General features: G+C 42.3%; 4 protein-coding genes across 6 annotated transcripts in view; 3 read left to right on the plus strand and 1 right to left on the minus strand.

Annotated features, from left to right (window-relative positions):
• The window catches only part of rap1gapa (RAP1 GTPase activating protein a), a gene marked incomplete at its 5' end in the record, with an annotated part of 35,871 nt that extends 33,691 nt beyond the window's left edge, over window positions 1–2,180 (plus strand). Inside the window, 6 exons of the mRNA XM_080015879.1 lie at window positions 14–139; window positions 243–360; window positions 649–760; window positions 1,305–1,384; window positions 1,691–1,737; window positions 2,041–2,180. Coding sequence (XP_079872005.1) covers window positions 14–139; window positions 243–360; window positions 649–760; window positions 1,305–1,384; window positions 1,691–1,699 — 445 coding nt within the window. The 3' untranslated portion in view covers window positions 1,700–1,737; window positions 2,041–2,180. The remainder of the gene's footprint in view (window positions 1–13; window positions 140–242; window positions 361–648; window positions 761–1,304; window positions 1,385–1,690; window positions 1,738–2,040) is intronic.
• The window catches only part of LOC307240981 (protein phosphatase 1 regulatory subunit 3A), a 354,017-nt gene that overhangs the window by 130,242 nt on the left and 206,297 nt on the right, over window positions 1–17,478 (minus strand). The gene's annotated exons all lie outside the window — the stretch shown is intronic.
• On the plus strand, window positions 5,530–7,281 carry aurkaip1 (aurora kinase A interacting protein 1). Of its 2 annotated transcripts, none has more exons than XM_080015933.1 (4): window positions 5,530–5,579; window positions 5,931–6,041; window positions 6,143–6,606; window positions 6,943–7,280. In XM_080015933.1, exons 2-4 carry the CDS (start codon window positions 5,990–5,992, stop codon window positions 7,057–7,059), a joined length of 633 nt encoding a protein of 210 aa, XP_079872059.1. In that variant the 5' UTR covers window positions 5,530–5,579; window positions 5,931–5,989; the 3' UTR covers window positions 7,060–7,280. The 2 variants fall into 2 exon arrangements, with proteins under 2 accessions (XP_079872059.1, XP_079872060.1); XM_080015934.1 differs by having other exon boundaries at window positions 5,575–5,618; window positions 6,943–7,281.
• Window positions 7,562–16,590, plus strand: LOC307241796 (matrix remodeling-associated protein 8-like). Its single transcript, XM_080016023.1, has 10 exons — window positions 7,562–7,796; window positions 10,056–10,082; window positions 10,358–10,666; window positions 10,759–10,860; window positions 10,978–11,439; window positions 14,620–14,778; window positions 14,888–14,918; window positions 15,046–15,125; window positions 15,207–15,260; window positions 15,430–16,590. Exons 1-10 carry the CDS (start codon window positions 7,781–7,783, stop codon window positions 15,447–15,449), a joined length of 1,260 nt encoding a protein of 419 aa, XP_079872149.1. The 5' UTR covers window positions 7,562–7,780; the 3' UTR covers window positions 15,450–16,590.

The raw sequence follows: 17,478 nt of genomic DNA on the forward strand, positions 1-17,478 counted from the left end.
GCCGCGTTTCCAGCTGTCGAGAGTGTTCTCCAAACACCCAGAAGACCCCCGACAGTGGCCACGCCTCCCAGGACCCCAAATCGGAAAACTCATCCAATCAGAGCTCCCCTGAGGTCCTGACCACCACCACCAAGAACAGGTGTGTACGGGAGTGGGGATATTGTTCATAAAATCGACATGTAGGATAAGATCGAGTGTGGTGGTGTGGGAGACTGAGGGTGTAGTTCTTATCTCACTGACAGGGCCCCGTCCATCCCCGAGGGCCACGACCTCTCCCGCTCCTCCTCCAACGCCAGCAGCTTCGCCAGCGTGGTCGAGGAGAACGAGACGGAGGCCATGGAGGACTATGACACAGGCATGGTGAGCGCTGTGTGTTTTGTGTGTGTGTGTGTGTGTGTGTGTGTGTGAGAGTTCACGAGTATCGAAATTCACTGCTATTATGGTATCAACTTTAGGTAATTGATACTGAAGTGTTGCAAGTGTTGATACCACATTCTCAAAACCTTTTGTGTCAGAGAGCCAAGCATAAAACGATAAGGTTTTTGTTGGAACAGTTAATATGTAAACGATTTACATACAGTACGTGATTAAAAAGTTTGGTTTGAAACCAGTGTATGACATGAGAAAATTATTGTTTGGGAACTGCAGGAGAGCCTGTCCTCTGCGGGGACACCACACAAAAGAGACTCCTTTACCTACAGCACGTGGCTGGAGGAGAGCATGAGCAGCACCAGCATTACCAGCCGAGGCAGCTCCCCAGGTAAACCTCGGCAGGTTCAGAGGCCGGAGGGAACGGCCGCAGTTAGATGGATTGTCATTTCGCCTGAAAGACCAGGGTGCATAACCCTGTCGGAAAATGCTGACGAGCCGGTCATAGAAAACGACCCGTTCCAGGAGCGCTGATCTCCAAAAAGGAGTATTTCACCTTTCAAAACATTGAAAATGTTCTAGGGTTGGTTGAGAGAGAAAGCAGGATGGAACCTTCTGCAAGAAGAGCGGGCACACAAATTGCATTTACATCCCGCTCTCTTTATGAAGCGTAACCAAAAGGTGTTGTGAAAGTTTGACCTTAGAGGTCTTCCTCTTCAACGATTGGCCGTGTTTGGGAATGACAGTAAGTTGGTATAGTCAACAGGAGAATGGAAGACATGTATTTATCTGTCTGTATCAACGACCCAAATAGAGTCAAACCTAAACTCTTTGCCTCCTGTGGCTCGGGGTTTCCTAGATGGACACCATTAAACGTTGCTAAAACTATCAGCTCAACCAACAAACATCTAAATATTATGGGCTTTGTCGTGCAGGTCCCGGCAAGAGTGAGGGGGGCAAAGGGGCAGAGATTCGTATCAAGCTGGAACGACCGCACGACCATCAGTCCTCATCGGTGAGTCCAGCTGCCTAGAAGTGTGTTTCAATTCACTGGGTTTCATGCCCATTCACAGAGTTTTCTCCCAGTAGGGTAGATGCTGCTGTAGAAACATGGGATCATTTTAGGGTAGATCTTATGTAACGGTCGATACAAAGGACCGGCATACGCTGGTCTTCATCCTTGTGAGTGCATAGAATTGGTACCGCGATGCGGCTGCCGCACTGTCACGCAGTGCTGCGTTGATTCCTTTACGTTCTTATTCCTGATGCTTTTTTTTGTTGTTTTTGTTTTCCCTCCCTCTGTGTGCATCTCTGGGTACAGAACTGTTAACCCCCCCATCCGCCTGGTTACTGGATCTTCATCTACAGGTTAGCTGCCGCTGCTATGCATCCTCACAGGGTGTGGCACACTTACTATGTAGAGATAGATGGATAGATAGATAGCCAAGGTTGGTGCAGACTATAAATATATTATATACACAGGCAACAGAACCCATGGTGGATTGTAATAAATTGTATTTGATAGGAACAATCAATTATTAATGTCACTTAAGTTTTTTAGCATTGCACAGTGCAGCTTTTATCCTCAATACCTAAAAAATAAAAGTGCGACAACATTGTGGTTGCCCTTCAAATTCGTCCTTTTTAACTGAGACTCTCCCCCTCTCAAAGCATTTCCATAAGTCACAATCCTCCCGAGCAATGAGACGAGGGCGGGCGTTTGCCATGACCAGGAAGGAGGACGCGGAGCCTGTCCCACCTGTCGGTCAGTGAGGCTGCGGCGCTCCGAGCCAGGGGGCCCTGCGAGGCCCGGTGGAGCCCGGACAGGAGGAGGCGAAGTGGGGCCAGGTTTTGCACAGTGTTGTTTCTTTCCACCAACCCGTTCACGCGTCTGTTGCCTGGTTTCTTCTTCGTTTGGCATGCCCTTTTTCTTAAGAGCACACTTTTTATTTGCAAGGTAAATTGTTTATTTGTTCCAAGATGTTTGCTTTGTGTCGTCGAGGCCTAGATGTGCTGTGTACACAGGGTAAAGACAGTGCCATTGAACTCTTATCAGAGTTTGTAAAAAAGGACTTTTGCTGCTACATGGCTGGTGACTAAAAAGCCTGGAAGCATCTATTTTCCAGAGCAATGAAAACTTTAGCTAAGAAATGAGACTTTTTTTGAATAAGAAAATACCAAATACTCAAGATTAAACTTGCGTGAAGGAAAAAGTGTTCATTGTGATTTATAGTTGTTATGTTCTATACTATTAAGTGTGGTAGTACGTTTGATTCAGGATCAGTGATTGTAATTTGTCGACTAGCGTTACCTTCATCATGTCGTCTTAACAACTGTACCATAAAGCTAAAGCAAACACCTTCTAGAAAGGGACTGTACCGTGTTTGCTTCGAGCCAAGTCTCAAAACGTTAAACATGCTACAGAGATGAAAGTGAAAGAAATGTATCATAAAAGACGTGACATGGCCTTAAAACCTAAAGAGTTTATTGTTTCCTAAGATTTGTGTTACCTCGCTCCTCATGAATAAACATGACCTACAAGAGCAGTAATTGGACAGCAGTATCAGGTGTATTGCAAAACTGATTCATATATTTATATTCAACAGAGATTTTACGTACCATTGAAATTCAGAAAAATATGAAAATATCTTTGCCATGCACCTGTAAAGCATTTTATCACGATAATCCACAGTGGTTATTACATGGCACGTTTTGTGTACGAAGTGGCCATATGGAATGGAAATATTGATTATCGCCTGGTTTATCCATGTCATCAGTGGCTGTGGGGACCAACCTCTGTACATTGTGTTTTCAGTCTTTCTCTTTTGGATTTTTTTTTTTTTTTTAGATGAGGCATGATTTGTTATGTAACCATGTTATGCTGAATCTCTGTGATCATACTGACATACTAAATAGTTATATTGAAGTATTTTATGTACATACAGTATGTTTCTCAGCAATTTATCAGAAATCTGTCATCTGTTAATCCCTTACCATTCCAGAGTTCTTCATTTCTTTCAGGAAATTAAGCATTTAAATAAATTCATTTAAATCTGGTTATTGAAATAATTGGATTGGTATTTGTTTTTAATAAGATGCATTTAAAGTCAGAACACTAAAATACTTCAAAAACATTTTGCCATAGATCAATATATATATGTATACAGACAAAATACAGGAATTACTTATTTATTTTTGATTTGATAATACAAACACCTAATCATTATTACATATCCAATTCTATATAAAATAAATACTGCCAGTTTTTCAATTGTATTGTCCTATAATGCCTGTGCCCTTATCTTTCAATATGATTTTGAAAGATAAAAAGTTGAGGAATAAAATGATTTTACAAACGATGATGTTCGCTTCCTGTGTGTGCACTCATCCAGACAGTATACGCAGTTTCTTGCACCAATTCCATTAATATCGTGATATAAAATGCTTTATATGAAATAGTTATTTTATAATGAGTCAAATTCTGCTAGTGTGAAAAGCACTTTTTAAACCCCCTTTCCCACAAAATACACTATACTGTATACACGCATGGAAAGTTGGCCCATTTTCTTCAGTCTACCTCCCTCTAGGGGTGTGAATTTGGCATTATAAGTGTGACATACAGATATGTCATAAGTATACAAGAAAAACATGAGACGTAAATGTAGGGGGCGATACACACAAATACAGTGTGTGTGTGTGTGTGTGTGTGTGTGTGTTTGTGTGTATGTATATATATATATATATATATATATATATATATATATATACTGTATAATAAAGTGAAGTCTTTCTTGAATTTGTATTTGACTTTTAATTGTGTACAACTATTAGACATTGCCTTCTTATCGTATTCGTTTTGGTTAACTTGCATTTGGGTTTAATTTCCTACACAAAAACCCTTTGAATGAAGGGGATTATAAGATAAGATGCCCTTTATTGAGCTCCTTAGGGGAAATTCAGGCGTTGCAGCAGCTCAATGGGGAAAAGTACATACTGTATAGTAGGAGGCTGTACGCTTAATTCACAATATAATTATTGTATGTATATTATACACACAATAAGCAACCCAACAGTAAAAGCAAAATAAGTAAAAAAGCAATGACAATAAACGGCTCAAGAATGTACAGCTTCATTATTTCAATGAAATGCGAGAGAACATTTATTTGAATGAGATGTGCAGAGTGAACTAGGATGGACATGTGTAATATTCTTTCAAATGAATTATTACTATTAATCAGTAAATATTACCTGTCCTGTGAAGAATAGTAATAACAGTAATAATAATTATTATAATATAAAAATGATTGCGACAGATAAGAATACCCTTACCCTTAAAGTGCTTAACATAGAAGGGAATTAAACAAATGCCTGAAGTTCCACATGCCAAACATTTACAATAATCATTTTGAGGGACATTTGAATGTATCCATCATTTCCCATGCATAATCATATTTATTATTATTGCTGTTATTTATTTATTTATTTATTTATTTATTTATCTATTTATTTATTTATCTATTTACCTATTTATCTATTTACCTATTTATCTATTTATCTATTTATCTATTTACCTATTTATCTATTTACCTATTCATCTATTTATCTATTTACCTATTTATCTACATACCTATTTATCTACATACCTATTTATCTATTTATCTATTTATCTATTTACCTATTTATCTATTTACCTATTTATCTATTTATCTATTTACCTATTTACATATCTATCTATCTATTTACCTATTCATCTATTTACCTATTTATCTATTTACCTATTTATCTATTTATCTATTTATCTATTTACCTATTTATCTATTTACCTATTTATCTATTTATCTATTTACCTATTTACCTATCTATCTATTTACCTATTCATCTATTTACCTATTTATCTATTTACCTATTTATCTATTTATCTATTTACCTATTTACCTATTTACCTATTTACCTATTTACCTATTTATCTATTTATCCATTTACCTATTTATCTATTTATCTATTTACCTATTTACCTATTTACCTATTTACCTATTTATCTATTTCTCTATTTCTCTATTTCTCTATTTCTCTATTTCTTTTGACGGACATTGGACAGACTTACAGTGGACTCGAGAAGCCTGTGAAACCGGAAGCGTCATATATTCACGTTACACAAACCGGAAGTGGTCACCCAGAGTCACATTGAAGACGCGCTGAGCCCGTCAGAGGTTGTATAACGTGCTGTTTTCTTTGACTATAACGTGCAGGTTTGCGCATTCATTCACTTGTGTGTGTAGTTAAACTCGCCAATATGCAGCGGACAGAGTAGTGGCGTATTTAGGAGTGACGTTCCCGCTCAACGCCGTGAAATGAATGAAGCCCCGTTGCGGACGATAGCGTGAGCTAGGTTCACGCTGATGAGCCACTGTTTACATGAGAACAACCTGGGCAGGGGCGTGGGTTTGGCTTGGGCCGGGTTAATGCTAGACATCCCCGCTGCCCCCCGCCACTGAAATGAATACAGCTTGGCGTGGTGGAGCCATGTCTAATCTTTCCCTTTTTGTCTACCACGTCGGCAGGACGACTGATCTGCCAAGTCCTTCCTGATGACGGTACCCAAATAACCATCGAATTGATCATGTTCATCTCAAGAGTTGCACCTCGTCTGAACCTGCTGCGTGGAGCTACTAGTGAGTTTCACCAAAGTGCTTCAAATATTTGGGATTGGGGACAGTTGCTCATTGTGGCTGTATTGACCAAGCTGACATGCTGCGCTCTTCTGTGTTCGTAGGCACATTTCAAAATCGCGGTCGAATCTTGAGCGGAGCTGTACAAACTGCCTTTCCCGTCCGTGACTCCTCTTTAAATGTGACACTGAGAAGCTACTCCACCGCTGCGGACAACAGACCGCCTCCTCGATGGGTCCAACTTGAGCCCGAGCTGGACGAGGCTCTTGTCCCCCGCAACCTGTCAGTGAGCCCCCTAGAGAGCTGGCTCTCCCTGCGGTACTCTCTCCCTCCGTTTCTGGAGTCTCCACAGCCTCAGGAAGAAGTTGAGCTGCTGGAGGAAAAGGTGCTGCCTCCCTTCTCTGTCCCTCTTTTGGAGGACGGAGAGGGCTCGGCAACACCCCTTGGCTGCAAAAATGTTCTGGAGATCAGGCGGCGCAAGATGAACCGACATAAATACAAGAAATTGCAGAAACGGACAAAGTTTCTAAAAAGGAGGGTGCTTGAGGGAAGGGGGAGGAAGAAGCAGGTGAGTGTTTCCCCTCCTCCGGCAAAGAGCTGTCATATTGTGAACTCTTTTTTTTTTTTAACACCGTGACAAATTTGGTTAATTTCTGCCGTGATTACCTGTTTTCTACCATGCTGCCTCCCTAACGAAAGCTGCATAAGTTATACTCTGATACAATTCGTAGGTTTGATAAGAATGGAATTAAATGTGGCAAAACTCTTGGAGGATTTATTGTAAAGCTACAGTACGTATCAAGCCGTATAATTATGTGTGCTCTAGATTTTAAAAGTTGGCGTTGGCATCATGATAACTGTGTGTGGGTGTGCGTGTATGTGTGTGTGTCTTTGTCTTGTACAGAAGCTTTTTGAGAAGGATTTGAAGAGGATTTGGACACGGGCTGGACTGAGGAACCCTCCGGAGGGATGGACAGCACCCAAGATTTTCGTTAAACAGCACGGGAACAGAAGGGACTGAGGAGTGCTCACCGTGCTTCCACTGACTGTCACAACCCAGACCCTGCTGCGACATACCTCTCACACCGCTGTTCTACACGTCTGAAATACAATGTACGGAGTCCACTTTCTGCCCTCTTGACGTATTCCGCAAAAAATGTTTTTAAGAAGGTCTTGAGGACCTAATAAATAAATAAACGGCCCAAAAAATGTTGCGTATTGGTTTTGTTTTTATTTCTGTCCTTTTTTTTTTTTCCTCTAAGGCATAAATGCGATGATACTGATATTGGGATGAATAAAAAGCATCTGGAATACATGCTGCAGTTCTTGATTCAAGCTCTAGATAGCAGCATCCGGCCTTTCATAGCGCCCCTCTATCGTTAAGACAGGACCGCGTCGTTTTGGGGAGGTTTTGTCGCTGATGGCTGTTCAGGTTTTTGTTGATTGCGGTGTTTTTAAAACAACGAATGCACGCGAGTTGCGTCCCCCGTGGTCCTTGCTTGTGTAGCGGCAGGAGCCAGATGTTTGCGGATGCGAGCGGCGGTGCCAGAGCGGCGTTGGGTTTCATCCCATCCAGGGGCGGAGCGTCCGGGTGATCGCTCACAGGAACAACAGAAGTTCGGCTCCGACCAGAGTTTGTCCAAGTTGACCCTTGTTTTTCATCCGTTGTGTTCACATGCGCCCGTAAGGTGTCGACCGTCTTTGCCCTCCCTCAGCGTCTGGGCGAAAGGATTCACAGCGACATGGCGCTAGTTCCAAGTAAGTTCACCCCGTTTTTGTCTTTTAGTGGGAAAAACCACAAACTTGTCTCTGTGCTTGGATTCACGTGTGGTTCCTTCCTTCGAGGCAGATGTTTATTTACCTGTTCTTCAGTAAATGTGTGTTCCGGTGGGCATGTTAATAATATTGATCTCTGATTTATTATTTTAGATTTTTATTGATGTATTCATTTGGGGGACTTGGGGCTTTGTGCATCACTCAATCGTCTTTTTTTTTTTTTTTTTTCTTTTTTTCCCCCGCATGTTTGTTAGAATCACCACCAAGTATGTTTACAAATTTATATGATATCTATATTTTAATTGATCCTTAATCCTTTTAACTAGGAACAGTTCTAAATTGTTCCTAATTAGCAGGATAAGGCAAATAGACATTCAAATCATCATGGGGTTATGGAAAAGAAGTGCATTCAACTACATCAAAAAGTACATTTATTTATTTATTGTACAAACGCGAATATAATAAACACAATAAAGCGGTGCCGTGTGGCTAGTCCTCTGGCTTGTTGGGGTGCTTGTGGGCCTCTGAATTTTTATGGCCAATGTGTTTTGAGTTAAGAGTGGTCTGAGCAGGGGAGTCAGCACAATCCAGCACCAGTCATTATGTGTGTCAGTAATGAGAGTTTTGCACTGTGTGGGCTGCTCCACTCAGGATGGGGCGAAGGAGGGGTATTACCACCGCAGCCAACTTCACCATATAGTCTTAGCGTGTGGTTTAATTAACAACCACCGGCACCCTTCCATTATAAAGAGAACACACGCTTAATAGGAGAGCAGGCACCGTGGGTACCGTAGGTTACAGTCAGATGAAATAAGGCAGAATTTCCAACATAGGGACTATTACTAAATGGGGAATTCACCTCTGAAGGGTCTTCGCAGCTGATGGTAAATTTTGTATTTGAAAAAGCACACCAAACAGCATACAAATCTGTTTGTAAATATACATATAAAAGTCAGTGTCCACTTAAGATGCACCTCTTGAGTGAAGAGTTTCCTGAATGTGTCATTGGGTGCTTTGCTGACTCTGCACCTGCATATGGATTAGTCTGCACTTGTTACCGGACCTTGCTGACTTAGTCAACTTCTAACGCTGATGTCACCCGAGTGACGCACCTTTTTGAGTCCCAACATCGTATTTATGGGATTATTCACAATATAAGTGACTCTCCTTTTGATTCTCGCCAACCGAGTGAGAAGAAGGATTTGGCGGGTCATTTGGAAAATCGTCTATCATTACGCCGTGCAATTTGGTAGCACGCTGTTAAGTCCTAAGCATTTAACAAGCCTTGTGAGTCACCAGCCACCGTGCCCACGCCCGAGAGACGGGAGGGAGTTTACAGGGCCTGCTAGAGGAGTCTTTGTTTTTCTTTTTCTGTCTGAGACTTTATGCCCCTCCGTCCAGATCTCACCACGGTGCTACAATGTGAGATCTTCTCTGCCCCTCCGATTGTTGAAACGGTCTCAGACAAACTGATGTATTGACGAAGAAGCCACTGGAATTTCCAGGAGGAAGCGGTCTGGCAGTTATTTAGATGGGTTAAGTGAAACCGTATAAACAATCATGCTTATCTGCAGAAACATGGCAGATGAATGATTCATGTGGCCCGTCCTTTCTGGACCAGGAATTATCCAACCTTCACATTTTCACGTCACCTCGTTCATTCAACCTTTTTCCTATGCACCGACAATGTGCATCATAGTTTGAGGTAATTTATTGACTCCTTGAACGTTGGCTGCCTCCCTATATTCGGGCCCTGAAACCTCCATGAATAGTGACTTTGTGCGACTGCATGTGGCTCTGCTCCGCTTTCTGTAAACAGCTGCACTCAGGGGGGAAGCGGGATAAGAAGTGGAAAATGAAACTGGAAAGGTTACCCAGCTAAACAGGGGAAAAAATAAAAATAGGTAGATAAATGTATTATTCCATCACTTTTGAACTTATGATAATATGAATAGTACAGTGTATTCTTTTCTTGGTTTGGAAAAGAAAAAAACACTGCATCCACACCTTGAAACACATCTGCCCCAGCTATTAAATCTGAAGCCCCTCAATCTGGAGTCACTTAGGTTTAGTTCACACTGCAAAAATGCCCGGTGTTAAAAGCTCCTCAATATTGAGAATTAAAGAGAATCTCAATAACTTTTGAATGTTTTTTTTTTATTTGCTGTGTCAGCATTTGGAACATCTGAATCACATGCTACAGCAGAATAATGTGAATACATTTTCTTTCATCTCTTTCAGTTCTTGCCGTCCTTTTCCTGCCAAGCGGTGAGATATTTACTCGAAAATATTTATTGTTTTTTTTTCTTCCTCTTTGCTCTTCTTTTGTAAAGGGCTGCATATACCTAAGTTTGTAGATCTGTATCACTTTATTCTTATATTTACACGATTTTGAGCCCTTGATTGAATGGTGAACCTGTGTGACTATTCGGATTGTGGTTTGGATTGGATCACTATATTTTTATTGTTATCATTTTATTTTTGTTTTATTTTACTAGATATTTATTTGATCAGTTTTTTGTTAAATCAATATGTTTCGCCAGCTTTGTGCCAGAGCAGCAGCGGCACCAGCAGCAGACTGGTGGAGGCCAAAAACATCTCCTTCCCGGAGGGTTCGCAGGCCGTGCTGCCCTGCCACAGCCCACACATGGTGTGGACCCAGGACCGGCTGAAGGACCGGCAGAGGGTGGTCCACTGGGACCTGGTCCGCAGCAGCCCAGAGTACTCTGTGGAACGCATCCTGGACATGTCACCCGGGGCCAAGCTGAGGGTCTACAACGGCTTCAACAAGGGCCGTGTTTCCATCCCCCAGACGGCTTTTGTCGACGGCAACTTCTCTCTCATCATCCACGGTGAGGCTGGTTTCTGTAACTTTATAACCGCCCTGCTTGTTGAGCTGTTTGATTAAAAATAACATTTGTTGCTTCGATACGTGTTCATCCAGATGTGGTCACAACTGACCAAGGAGTTTACACCTGTAATCTGCACCATCACTACTGCCAGATTCACCAGTCTGTCGAAATCCAGCTCAATGTCACTAAATCAGGTAATGCTTTCTTTAATCATGCGTGTCATTCTATTTTATTTCAAGAGTGAAGGTGATCACATAGTTCGCTTAGATTTGTTTTCAAGAAAAATATGCTGAAATCGATCTGTTTTCCAGCACGTAAGGAGAAGCGCTACTGGGACGGAGAGAAGACCGTGTTTGTGGTGTTGCTGGGCAGCTCGGTGGCGCTGCCCTGTGTGAACCGGCGCCCGCTGTGGCGGGAGGGCCTCCAGGAGGACCAGCAGCAGGTGGCCCACTGGGACTTCCAGCCCCCGGGGGTGCGTCCCGACAAGGCGGACCGCCTGGTGGACCTCTACGCCTCCGGGGAACGCCGCGAGTACGGCCCGCTCTTCCCCCGCAGCAAGATGAGCGTGGTGGACGACGCCTTCTCCGTCGGGGACTTCTCGCTGTCCATCTCCGACCTGGCGCCCAGCGACAGGGGCCTCTACTCCTGCCACCTCCACCACCACTACTGCGGCCTGCACGAGAGACGCGTCTTCAGGCTGACCACGGGGCCGGCGCTCCCCCCCGTCCTCACCGCAGCCCCCCGGATTCTTCAGAACGACGAACCCAAGCCAAGTAAGTCTGAGCGCCGCGGGAAGGAACGCGTTCTCTCTGCGTGGATGAAGTAATAACAAACATGAAGTTTCTGAGCTGAAAGGTTGCTCCGGGTTGGAGGTTTGTGCCTCTGCGTCCATGCCTACAGTAGTGTGAGGAGGCCGGACAGTTTTTCATTTGGGTTTATATTCATGAGCATATTTGGTCAGCTTAGTCAGTCGCTTCCCCTGCCAATTCCTCGCCTCTGTTTTTCTGTTTGAGCCGAAGAGCGAGAAGGGGAAGGGACGGTCAAAATGTGGGCGCTGGCGGTTGATGAAATGGAAAGAGAGGAAAAAAACAAAAGAAAGAAATACAACGAAAAAAGAAAGAAAGGATGAGGCAGATTTGTCAGCGTCGTTCCTTGTGAAATTGTTCAGGTATTATTTTCGGGCTCCGCGCGCCGTCTGATCTCAGAGGCTGTCAGCAGGAAATTGCCACTAAATGCCTAAAATCGGAAGTGGGCCAATTTTCCTCTGAGATGGTCTGAACGTTGCGACGGCGGCGTGTTGGTGGAGTCTCATTTATCAGCAGGAAAGAAAAGTCTGCTCCATCTGCCCGACATCTGGGCCAGCTGTAACATGAAAGGGAGGCGTGAGGGGAGGGAGGAAGGTATGTTTTGGATTATGGATAAAAAAACCTGAAGACCCTCTAATTGCTCTGCAAAAGCGGAGCATGTTGTGAAGAAGCGGCCACGTGTACGGACGGTATCCTGTCTGGCTCCTTCGGGTCCGTGTCAGGGACTAACTACCTACTGTAGTTAAGCTCTCTGCGCCAGTGGTGGTCAACTCGCAGCCTGGGGGTCTGCACGGGGCCCGTAGAGCCCATGGTGAGACCCCGCCAATGGATGATGAAGAAATTCGGATTTATTCTAAATGTATTAAATAAAAAAAATAAAATAAATAGAATATTCATCTCTTGTACCATTTTAGGATACTTTCAGTAACCCTTTTATACTGTGCGGCTCACAGAGCAATTCAATATCAAATTAAAACCAGGCTGGCCCCCCCTGTTCTACACACTGGGGTTCTGTCTTTTTATGTCAGATTTAGACCAAATCCTAAATGCTCCTCCAGACTCTATCTGCAATTACAAACATAATTACGCGCTTTTAACACTAATGCTCTAATCATACACGGCAGGTAGAACGCGCTTTTCTTTTGTGACGGCGAGGGGAGCATTGAGCGGGCTGTCCAGACATGAACAGATGAGCCTATCAAGTTTAAAAAAAAAAAAAAAATGAAGATCGCTCCTGTCAGTTCATTGACTTGCAAATGATTCATGTGCCGGGGGACACGCACTACACTGTAACCCCCGCACAGCAACATGTCAAACAGCCATTAACACGCAGGCGCCTGTTCGATCTGCCAGGGAAATGGAAAGTAGGCAACTGTGTGTGTGTGTGTGTGTGTGTGTGTGTGTGTGTGTGTGTGTGTGTGTGTGTGTGTGTGTGTGTGTGTGTGTGTGTGTGTGTGTGTGTGTGTGTGTGTGTGTGTGTGTGTGTGTGTGCGCGCGCGCGATGATTTTCTAATGTGCTCCAGAGACATCGGACATGACCAAACGTGCAGCCGCTCAGGACGTGTGTGTAGTTTCCAGCCTTTTCTGCATTTCAAAACCTTCAGTTCATCAGATAGAAAGGAGATAGGAGGAGGATTTCATCCACTGTATGATGATAAAAATACCCCGGCTTTATTTACTTGGGAAAAAAAAAGAATGATCGGGAACTCCTCCTTCAGGGCAGAAGTCTATAATGAGGCAGACGAATGTTTATCTATCCACTGTGATATCTGCAAGGGGGTGACTGGAGTTTGTTTTCTTTACAGTACGGTAACTTTGAATAAAGGCCGAAACGATTCCTAGTTAGAGGAGGAGAATTCTGTGTCATTCCGAAGAAGAGTGTGTTTCAGAAGAAATGACTGTGGTTTCATTTCCCAACAGCACTTTAAAACCGGCTGCGGTCTTGCTTTTACAAGCCGGTCGTTTCATTTCTCTTGTGGTTTTTTTGTTGTTGTTTTTTTTTTTTTTATCTTACGGTAGTTGTTGTGTAATCGCCTAGAACCGGACGACACAAACGGAACATTTAAATAAACGGTTTCGAACTGATGGTGGGACCGAAAACTCCCCCCGCGCATGAACCCGGAGAATTTGGATTCCCTCGCGGCAACAGATGAAGGTGTCGCTGATTTATTTTCTCGCCGCTCCAAACAAGACTCGTGTTTACTGAGAGACGTAAATGAGTGCAAAACCAAATTCAGACGGACGGATAGAGTGACTGACCGCATAACAGAATCTCCCCTCCTTCCTCCTCTTCTGGGTAGTCTTTCGCTTGGTGAGGAGAAAAGAAAATAACAGCTGTATGACATCAGGTCTGGAAGTCATTACCGCAGAAAGCATTTTGACATTTTAACTCCTGGTCGCCTCGTTCCCTCGGCCTCTTTTGGCAAGACATGAGTCTGAAGAGCTCGCCAGGGGAAAAACATTTTGACATGTGTGAATGTTGTTTTCGGTTTGATCCTTGTCGTCGCCACTATGTTCGGTTGTCAGAAAAAAATCCAATCCATCAGAAACTTCATATTATTGTAATTGCTCTACAATAACTCATTTGATTTACTAGTAAATTGAGTTCTCTCTAGAAACGGTCAGTTTGCTGTTCCTCTTGCCTCGGTTAAAATGTAAATCCATACGATTATTTTGTTAAAACATTTATTTTTAAAATAAATAATGATAAATAATCCCAAATTTGTTACTTTATTTATCTGGCACTTCATGAGAAACAGCCAGTGTATTTTTGGTGTATTTTAAGAATGTGTTCCTCTATGTGCTTTGTTGGTGCCAGGGTCCGCCTTTTGCCAGATCAAATGCACTAATCAGGCAACGCAGCGTCGCTCTTTGTGGTCAGCAAACAGATGAAACATCAACTGACCAAGAGAAAAAAAAAACGAATTGATCGGGAGACAGCTGATTTCTGGAAAAAAGTGATTCGTCTTAGACCGGAGACCAGGGGTAAACCCAGATGTTGGTGGGGGGGGAATAAACCTTTGCAGTGTGAAATATAATTGCGGGACTTGTAGCGTGACCCACCCAACACAGAAAAACCTTCCCCGTCTTAACATGGGATACTGTCGGAGAAGCGGCTTGATCCCGTCTCTAACGCGTTCCCTTCAGGCACGGAGGAGCTTGAGAAGCCCAGAGTGGTCAACGTCATCCTGCCGGAGCCGCGGGGTCATTTCGTGCAGCAGCTCGGCTACATCCTCGCAACCTTCCTGCTGCTGGCCTTCATCCTCGCCGCCATTGTGGTGCTCACACGGCGACGCAGGAAGAGAGGTCCATCTTTACTTTATTGTGTTTCATACAATATACAGGACAAAAAGAACCTTCTCTTGCTTGTCAGGATTATTCAGTGTGACTGAGAACGTGATTCATCTCATTTCAGGGGAGGAGTATGAGCTGCGCAGATACGACCGGTGAGAGCCCTGGATCGTTGACTCTTAAATAGAATGATTTGTTTTTAAAAAATGTATATAATAAAAACAGATAAAAAAAAAATATATATATATATATTTACGTGAAGAGGTTGTTCTACCTTTACAGGGGACATGTGGCCAGTGGCGGGGCTGTGCCACTGGACAGCACAGAGCTGAAGATCTGCAACCAGGAGCCTCTGAACTCAGGTAAAACTCATCGCCTGCAAAGCTTCTATCAGCTCTCAACCCGGCGTCACATGTGTCATACGTAAACTGCGTCTTCCACAGACTACAAAAACAACCTACTGAAGGAGAGGGATATGTCCAAAGACTGCAATAAAGGTGAGCGGATGTCACCTGATCTATGAAATATATATATATATATATATATATATATATATATACACAAATAGTATCAACCTCAACTCGATCTGTGAAATAAAAATGGCAAAAAAACAACAACCTTCGTTTTAATAACCTCTCCCTCCCTCCTTCCTACCTGATCCTTCAGACTTTGAAGCAAAGATGTGAATGTGCATTTGGAGTCGCTGTGCAGCTGCTGGCAGGTCCAGGGCAGAGAACAGGAAGAGGAGGAATGAGGAGGAAGTGATGGAACCAGGAGGAGACGGAGGCCGTAGAGGACACCGGGGGAGCTCTCCCTCCTCCGCTCTCGTTCAGCTTTTCTCTTAAGGAAGCATCTTTTTTCTTTTTCAAGTTTTGATTCAAGTTCCATTTCGATATACTCTTACTAAAATCCGGTTAAACATGCAGTAGTCCGTCTCCTCAGTCCTTATATTTTATTATGTATTTTGGGGTAACATTGCGTCACATTTTGTCTTCCTTTTCCCCCTAATTATCACTGCAATGCACGCTTTGTTTGCATCTGTGTTCTAAGGTTCTAAAGTGTGATGTTCTATGTGTGTGCGCTGACAAGCTCACCACTTGCCACCAAAAATGAATTCTGATCTTTTGGTTTTGCACAAACCTTGCTGTACTGTAATTCATAATACATATTCTGCTTGCAAAATTTACTGTATTTAGGGACTACATGAAGAGTTTTGTTGGAGAAATTAGACATGAATTGTTTGGAAAATTCCTATTAAATGTTAGGATTTGATGCATACCTTTTAGGAGTATATTAGTCTACTGCGGTTGCAAAAGTGATTAAACTTTAACCTTCATTTTAGATTAAATTGCACTTTACTACTAACAAGGGGGAATTGCATTAGGGATGCTAAACGAACGACTTAAGGTCATGATATTTTTTCCCCAGAATGGAAATATATACATTAGGAAATCTATATTATATAACAGAAGGAAGGTAAATCATGATAACAATATTGGACTATGGACTAAATCTGCCATGACTCAGGAATTAAAAGTCTTAAGATTATGAATTAGATCTACTTAGAATTAGATCGTTGTTTCTTTTAATAACTTGATGGCATTAAACATGTAAAAAAAGAACACCACCCTGGGCAGCAAACACTGCATTTTTAACTGGGCATGTAAGCAAATAGCAAGGCAATTCTCCTGAAACTGCTCTAAACTGTATTGTGTGTTTTTTGGGGACCGTGTTATGTTGAATCACCTACTACTTAGCTTCACACATACTGTACACACAACCTTGAATGTTGCTGTTTTTTAATAATAAAAGATTTATTGTATAAAAGAGTCACGCTGTATGTTATGGGAGTTTCCGCTTTTTGCTGGAGCGTATGTAGTTGTCGCTACTCTAACAAGAGACCAACATTTGTATCCGAAATGAATGACCCTGAGGTTGGAAGAAGGGAGAAATGGAATCGGTTAAGAAAATAGATCTAATGGTTTTCAGTTGAGATTTTTCAGAACAATTCAAAGTGAGGGATATGACTATTAAATATATTGATTTTTTGAAACGTATTTATTCGTAATTATTACATTATGAACCGAATTATCCCACAGCATCGACTCCAGTCCATGTGGTCTGTAAACACTGTTTATAGTTTGTTTATAGAATACTGCGGCAAATTCTGCCCCCTACTGCTGTAACACGACGCTTCATTACGTTCCGTGTCTATAAGCAAAAATAATAGATTGACCCATATAACAGCGATTGTTGAAATAACAGGTCATCCACCCCCCAAAAATCCTGTTGTTTCCGACAGTTGCTTTTAATGATTGTAATCCATTTTATTTAGTGTGAGGGTATAGTTTCCAAAAATCCTTCTAATTCCGCTTTGTTAAAATACATGTCTATTGTGCCATAACCCAGTAGGTGGATCGGACCACTGGATTGTATGTCAAATAATAATAATAATAATAATAATAATAATAATCATTGTTTGTATCGATTTGATCAATAAGATTTTATAAAAGAGTCAAAACAATCAGTTTGTATAATTTTGATGAATATAATAAAATAAAACCTTTGAAAAATAGCCAAAATACAAACATGCAACCATTATTCGGATCAATGATATTTTCTAAGTGCCCCAATGCACGCGTTTAATCCCTTTTTATCAATAATTAAAAAAAAAAAAGAGTCCACACACACACACACACACACACACACACACAC

This window comes from Zeus faber, assembly GCF_960531495.2.
Source record: "Zeus faber genome assembly, chromosome: 15".
NCBI classification, from domain to species: domain Eukaryota; kingdom Metazoa; phylum Chordata; class Actinopteri; order Zeiformes; family Zeidae; genus Zeus; species Zeus faber.

What these genes read in the sequence shown, in the direction of transcription:
- LOC307241796 (XM_080016023.1), top strand. An exon ending in CGTCCTTTTCCTGCCAAGCG is followed by an intron (nt 10,083 to 10,357) that starts GTGAGATATTTA and finishes ATGTTTCGCCAG; the next exon opens with CTTTGTGCCAGAGCAGCAGC. An exon ending in CTTCTCTCTCATCATCCACG is followed by an intron (nt 10,667 to 10,758) that starts GTGAGGCTGGTT and finishes GTGTTCATCCAG; the next exon opens with ATGTGGTCACAACTGACCAA.
- aurkaip1 (XM_080015933.1), top strand. Translation starts at nt 5,990, where the DNA reads ATGTTCATCTCAAGAGTTGCACCTCGTCTGAACCTGCTGCGTGGAGCT. An exon ending in CCTGCTGCGTGGAGCTACTA is followed by an intron (nt 6,042 to 6,142) that starts GTGAGTTTCACC and finishes CTGTGTTCGTAG; the next exon opens with GCACATTTCAAAATCGCGGT. An exon ending in GAAGGGGGAGGAAGAAGCAG is followed by an intron (nt 6,607 to 6,942) that starts GTGAGTGTTTCC and finishes TGTCTTGTACAG; the next exon opens with AAGCTTTTTGAGAAGGATTT.